Here is a 6,969-nt window from a genome sequence, read left to right on the forward strand (position 1 = left end):
GAATATGGTAATCAAGATGCTATAGTCTCTCAGAAACCATTTTTTGGGAGGTGATCTTGCCAAAAAAAAAAAGTAACTAGGGTGAAATGGAACAAAGTTATGGCTAGATATTGTGAACATGTTCTGAAAATGGTTGGGAATTGGACACTCATTTTCTAGAGTAGAATCCTTTTACTCAAATGAAAATGGTTATTCTTTGAAGATCATAATGTTTTATGGGTAAAATTTAAATTATTAAAGCACTTTATGATGAAAATGGTCAATTCAGTCATATTATGGCTTCGGAGTTTTTGAATGGTCATTGATTCAATATCTAATGTTTTCTTTCCAACTAAGATCGAGAGTTTTGAGGATCTCGGCTCGTTTTGTATAAAAAATATTGGTAATGGTCAAGTACTAGCGGCTGGCCTTTGGGATGATAAGTAGATGCAAGAAGTACCCTTTAAATCTCGATTTATTAGATCTATGCCTTGGAGATGGATAAAAGCTATACAGTTAGCTCTCATGTACCTTTGAATGTGTGGTCGAGTTCTTGTCTGGGTTGGTGTTTGAGGAACAACAATGGATCACTTTAATAGATAATATGGAGTCGGTTATTCTCTATGATCATGAGAATGATATGTGGTTTTGGGATCTTGATCTATGAGAAGTTTTTTTTGTGTCCTCGACTAGGAATTTTATCAAAAAAATTTTGTTGGTGACGTGAGAAAGTTTACCGGATGAAATAATCTAGTACCCATTAAAGTTAGATATTTTGGCTTGGTAAGTAGTTTAAATCGGGCATTTGGCCAATTCAAACTATGATTAAAAAAGAAAGGTTTGATGTTGAAACTTGAAAGATTCGTATGACAATTCTTGCTAATATTAGGCGATTTCTTCTACGCATCTAGAAACATTCACACTCAAGTAGTCTACTACCAAAAGGTACAGGATACAAAAGAAAACAAAAACCTGATAAATATATAATCATTTAAAAAAAAAAAAAAAAAAAAAAAAACCTTTTTCAACAAACATTAGATAGTCAATTACATAGGTTGCATCATCACGATTCAATGAAACCTATATCTTTTACCGTATGAAATAAAAGTCATTATAACCTCATTGTTTTGCCTTTAATCATCTCGATACCAAAAAGGGACTTCTACCCATTTGAAAGATGCTAAAAACATGATGATATGAGTAGGGGTGATTATTAGTCTATATATAATGTTGGGTAGGTGGGGTGGGGTGGGGTGGGGTGGGGTGTGAGATATGATGCTTGTTTGTTTGAAACTATTTGGCTCTATCTTGAATGATATCAAACCCCATCTCACTTGGATCTGTTGCTTGGACTTCATAGTGAATCCCATCTAATACTCTTCTCAATCCATCCTTAGATGTTGCATACAACATTTTTGCCCTTATTTTTGATGCACTTGGAGCCCTATAATCAAAATAATCATAGAGACATTCATAGAAACTTTATAATCATGGAAAGTATACTATTAACATGATCAACTCCAATTAGTTATAATTATGATAAATATAATAATCCAATATGTAATAATTAGAGTGGCATACCAACATTGCAATCAAGTCAATTGTCTTTTTTCCTATCCATACATTTGCACCTCTTTATATAAAGTCAAATGTGTGACACCAAATTCACTAAAGTTATTGTCTTTTAGTAAAGAGTTGTACTACTTCCACCCACTCATCATAACTGTTACAATACTTCTGTTTATATCATTAATCTTTGTTATCCTTATCAAATACCATTTTAAATATATCGGATGAATACCCATAAATAGAAAAAGATGTAGATGGTTGTGTCATTATATTAAGAACAAAAAAGATAAACTTAATCAGCTAAGAATTAAATTTCGTGATTACGAAATAGAAAGGGTCTATTATATTCTATATCTAGACGCTCACTTATGATATTATTATTACTATTATTTAATTATTATCATATAGTAGTATTATATTTTTATTTCTTTTAAATATAAGATTGTATTCTTTATGTTTTTTTTTTCTAATTAATACATTATACATTGAACAAGCTACCGATTTGTAAACTATGTTTAGTTAATCAAAGTGAAAATTGGTTTGCAATTGGAACAACATTGTTGTAATTAAGTTCAATTTTAAAGTACAATACACAACATAAAGAAATAAAAGTACTTTATTATGATTAATAATAATAAAAATAATACCTTTATTATGACAAAGATTAAGTTTCTCTAAATATAATTGATGATTGTCCTGGTAAAATACTATTTTGAATTAAGTTTTTGTTAAATAATTTATATTAGAATCATTGTGGGGAACCTTAATCATAACATTTTAATGAACCACATTAATATAATCATGATTTTGATGAGTAAATAAAAATCTAAGCTCGATTATGCTTACAATCTGATGATGTTTAGATTTCTTTTGAAGCTTTTCTAGAATGATTATTTTAAAAAACTCGACAAAAAAATGTCATGACTTTAAAATGTCTAATCTTTATTCACATACTAAAACGTTTTTTAGTATGATAAAAAACCTTAATTAAGGAGTGATTAGTTGCTACTGCCTACTAGCCTACTAATTTCTAAAATCTACATTTGTGGTTTTAAAAGATAAAATTTTAATAGACAATAATTATGAAATTAAATATAATGTTATTTAAGGAGTGATTCATAATTTTATATATGTAAAGTATAGGGAAGAGCAACGAACCATGCAATAAAGAAAATCTTGCTTTTCCGGCAATTGTCGACGGTGACGAAATCGAAATCAAACACCGCATAACGGCAGTCGTCGTCAGGCAGAGAGGCAGTCAGATCGGAATATCCTTCTCCGGCGCCACCAACTTTATCGACGGTCACCAGCTTCGATTTCTCGTCGATTTTAAACACTATATACCTATGAACCTTCTTCCATTTCATCTCCATGAACGAGTTCTTACACTCATCCGCCACCCACATCCCCGTAGTTGCCTGCAACCACCATAACTCAGCCGCCAATTAGTAAGTCATTTTCAATTGCAAAATGATAAAAACAGATATAGATTGAAGTGTAATTGGAAAGTTAAAGAGATAGTTGTCGATGCATACCATCTTGAAAGCCATAGCCATGGCGGTGATTGTTTTTTCTGCCGCCGGTTACGGTGGTTCGAGTGGGAAGCGTGTGGTTTACGGTGGCGGTAGCGTGTGAAAAAAAAAGGAGGGTAGAATGGAATTATGGCGCGTGGTATTGTGAATGTGTGTGTAGAGTTTATATAAATATTTCATCACTCAAATGCCATTGTAGTTGGAGTTAATTACAACTTTGCCTTTTAAGTGATAAAAATTTGAAGCCTGTAGAGTACAAGCGGTTTAATAACTTATTTATTGCAAGAATTATATGTTTCGATAAAAAAAATTAATCATTTTTTTAATTTTTTTTAATTAACTAGTGAGATATCTATATTCTTTAAAACTTATAACTAAATTTTATAGCTTATAACTTAAGGTGATTTTTGTTAATTTGTCGCAACAATCATCATTCAAAGTCATATCTAACAAAATTGGAAATTAATTTAGAGACAAAGAAGATAAAATACTTTCATTTAGATTTTAAATCTCATATTCCTTCCGTTCTAAGAGTTCACGTTTGATTTTTAAAGTATTTGTATATCAACTTTAACCATAAATAACTTTATTTGTATTATATAATGTTTTATGAAACTTAAGGGGTGTTTGGCTTAGTTTTTTAGAGGCTAAAATATATTTTTGGAAAAGTTACAAAAAATCAGATTTTCATGACTTTTCCAAAAAATTGATTTTTTTTCTTTGCAAAATCCAAAAGTAGTTTTTAGAAGTCCTTTGCCAAACATCTTTGGCCTATAATCTTTTTCTAAAAGGATTTTTACTCACTCAAAAGCTAAGCCAAACACCCCCTTATAACAATAAAAATACATTTAAAAGGCAATCTATTCATATATCTTGCATAAAAAATTATATAATAAAAAATAAATTATTTAAGGTCAAAGTTTAAAAAAAAAAACTTAAAAAGTCAAACGTAGACAATAATTTTGGAACGGATCCAGTATTTTTTTTATATGTAATTTATTAGAATTGAAATATATTTATATTGTTAATTACTTATTCTTATAATGATTAGTTATCTTGGTTCATTTAACTAATTATAAAACAATTAACACATTGATCATGCAATTAGCTAACTAAATATTCAAATTACGAAAGACTTGATATAATTTGAAAATCAATTGAAGGATAGCCTCGCCATCTAATGGTCTCTTCCACATGTAAATTCACAATTATATAATCTAACTTTAGCAGTCCATCTTTAGTGCTACCAGATTATTGTCATAAAATAATTAAGATACAAATTAATATAATTATATTGGCCATCTAGACTATATAACACTCAGTTGTAGGCAATTAAGGTAAGCGATTAACAAACATAACAAATAATCAAACTTTATAAATCCAACAAACAAATCAAACCAAAGTATTAAGGTTTCTTCTACATCGAATCGGAAGTAAAGAGTATTACCCAATGATCAGTAAATAAAAACATTAAAACAACAAAAATGAATTGCTAAACATGATCATAAAGCAAACTCATTTGTACTCCTAATGCTTTAGCTTTTGATTCTTCAAATCTTCGCTCCAAAGTGCTTCTCCAACTTCGAAATTAAGGATCTCAACAGGACCAAACGGGAACAGAAATAGTTGCCCACGCCCACGCCCACGCCCCCAAATCCCATGTTTACATAGCTTCTGATACTACCCCCCAATACAATCATCACCCCCGATCCTGCCCCCGTTCCCCCATTTTTTAGGCTTAAAGTTAACTTTTTGCTAATAAAAATTGCTATATTTTGGGCTAAAAAAACAATTTTACATAAATTTAAAATCTTGTTTTTTAGCAACTAAAAAATTGAAAATCCAACATTACAAAACGACAAATCCAACAAACATACAAATATAAAATATAACAAATCCAACATTACAAATATATGCAATTACCTTTCTACGAAACTTACAAACAGCCATTGCGGTTCCATTAACATCTTCATAGGTGAAATGACGCCAAATTGGAGATTTAAATTTCATTTGTTTCTCATTACAATCAACTGTAGAACCGGACGATATCATTAACCGTGTTTGAATCATTGGGTTGATTCGGATCTGCTGAAGACATGATTACAAAAATCTAAAAATGGTTCACACAAAAATAGAAATCAGCATAACTAATAGAATAATAGATTACTAATAGAATAATATGTTACAAAAACAAGATTCAGGAACATTTTCAGATTACAAAAACCAGATTCAGGAACATTTTCAGAGCAACATCAGATCCAACAACATTTTCAGATTAACGTTTTCATAGCAACATCAGATTAATCAACATTTTCAGAGCAACATCGGATTCAACAAATTACACAGATGACAAATATCAAAAATCATAGCAGCATCATAGATATCATAAAACTATCATAAATTACACAGCAACATCACATATATCAGAAGTCATACTCCTCAAAGTATCAAATTATCAATTCAGATATCATAAATTGTCATAACCATAGTCTCAAACTCTCAATAGTATCATATATTCAGAATGAATTGAATACGCACAGGATAAATTACTAAAAACTTCAGAGAGGAAAATATAGGGTAAATTACCACTTACCAGGGAGTCTCAGTTCGATTTTAAAGAAGGGATGTGAAGTCACGAAGTCAACTGTCGAGTATACACGAAGTTGAACACACAGTCGACTGTCAAGTCGATTTTCAACATCAATTTTCTGCAAAAACAAGGTCGTGAAGACTGCGGAAGAGCGTCGCCAGGTGGAAGGGCGTCGGTAAGCTGAAGGTAACCAGTGGCCGGTGACTGTGTCGTCGACGAAGCTAATGACAAGAATGGTCGGCGTTGGGTCTTGGAATCTTGGGTCAGTTGGGTGGGACTGTGAGAGAACTGAGAAGTCGACGTGAAGGTTGAAGCTGTATGTGTGAAGTGTGATTGAGGAAGGAAAGTAGGATACCCTAAAATTATATATATATAAAGGGTATATAAGCTTAGCTATATTGTTTTGTATCATATAATACATTATATACAAAATTATATAGACGGTCCTCATGGTTGACAAAATCGACCAATGACGAATTCTTTACACAGATGGTCCCTGTGGTTTCAAAATCTTGCAAAAACGGTCTTTTTGACAAATGGCGTTAACTTTTTCAGTTAAATCCTATGTGAAATGACATATATTTGCCCTTCATGCATAAGGACGCTTTATGTAATATATTTCTACCACAGGGATCATTTATGTAATTTTCTTTATTATTTATTATATTTTTATTTATTTTAATTATATATTTAAGGATTTAAATTTGTTTAAATTTATTATATATATATATATATATATATATATATATATATATATATATATATATATATATATATATATATATATATGATAACATTTTTTAACGTTTTGCTCAAATTATTTTTCCTAATCTTTTTGACATTTTCTTCAAGTAAATTTATTAATGTTTTTTTATTTTGATGTTATATATATATATATATATATATATATATATATATATATATATATATATATATATATATATATATATATATATATATATATATATATATATATATATATATATGGTAACATTTTTTAACGTTACGCTCAAATTATTTTTTCTAATCTTTTTGACATTTTCTTCAAATAAATTTATTAATGTTTTTTATTTTGACGTTTTATTCGAATATTATTTATTTATTTATTTGACGTTATGTTCGAATACATTTTTCAACTATATAAGGTTGTATAATTATTCTTTTTGTAAACTAATGTATTAACATTTTTTTTATAAAAAAAGTTTAAAATGTTTGTTAAACGTGAATATGATTAATATAGATTAGGTAGACATATGCAAAGCTGAGACCGTCTCACAACGTTGTTGAGAACGACCAGAT

General features: G+C 29.6%; 1 protein-coding gene and 1 long non-coding RNA gene across 3 annotated transcripts; both read right to left on the reverse strand.

Annotated features, from left to right (window-relative positions):
• Positions 1-895: 895 nt before the first annotated feature.
• LOC145011284 (actin-depolymerizing factor 5-like) lies at positions 896-3,231 on the reverse strand. Its single transcript, XM_078969978.1, has 3 exons — positions 3,084-3,231; positions 2,707-2,966; positions 896-1,423 (listed from the first exon to the last, which is right to left on the reverse strand). The coding sequence occupies exons 1-3, from the start codon at positions 3,102-3,104 to the stop codon at positions 1,273-1,275; spliced, it is 432 nt and encodes a 143-aa protein (XP_078826104.1). The 5' UTR covers positions 3,105-3,231; the 3' UTR covers positions 896-1,272.
• Positions 3,232-4,435: 1,204 nt separating this feature from the next.
• On the reverse strand, positions 4,436-6,015 carry LOC145008569 (uncharacterized). Of its 2 annotated transcripts, XR_013663545.1 has the most exons (3): positions 5,674-6,015; positions 5,004-5,190; positions 4,436-4,791 (listed from the first exon to the last, which is right to left on the reverse strand). It is a non-coding gene; the product is annotated as an uncharacterized LOC145008569 (long non-coding RNA). The 2 variants fall into 2 exon arrangements; XR_013663544.1 differs by lacking the exon at positions 4,436-4,791 and having other exon boundaries at positions 4,862-5,190.
• Positions 6,016-6,969: the final 954 nt, after the last annotated feature.

The sequence above is a fragment of the Lactuca saligna genome, chromosome 8, assembly GCF_052625555.1.
Source record: "Lactuca saligna cultivar CGN05327 chromosome 8, ASM5262555v1, whole genome shotgun sequence".
NCBI classification, from domain to species: Eukaryota; Viridiplantae; Streptophyta; class Magnoliopsida; order Asterales; family Asteraceae; genus Lactuca; species Lactuca saligna.

Bases quoted from the DNA above. Each gene is read 5' to 3' on its own strand.
- LOC145011284 (XM_078969978.1), bottom strand. From the start codon at position 3,104: ATGGCTATGGCTTTCAAGATG. The intron at 2,967-3,083 runs GTATGCATCGAC...TGGTGGTTGCAG, and splicing joins TGGCTATGGCTTTCAAGATG to GCAACTACGGGGATGTGGGT. The intron at 1,424-2,706 runs GTTCGTTGCTCT...TTTTGATTATAG, and splicing joins AAGATTTTCTTTATTGCATG to GGCTCCAAGTGCATCAAAAA.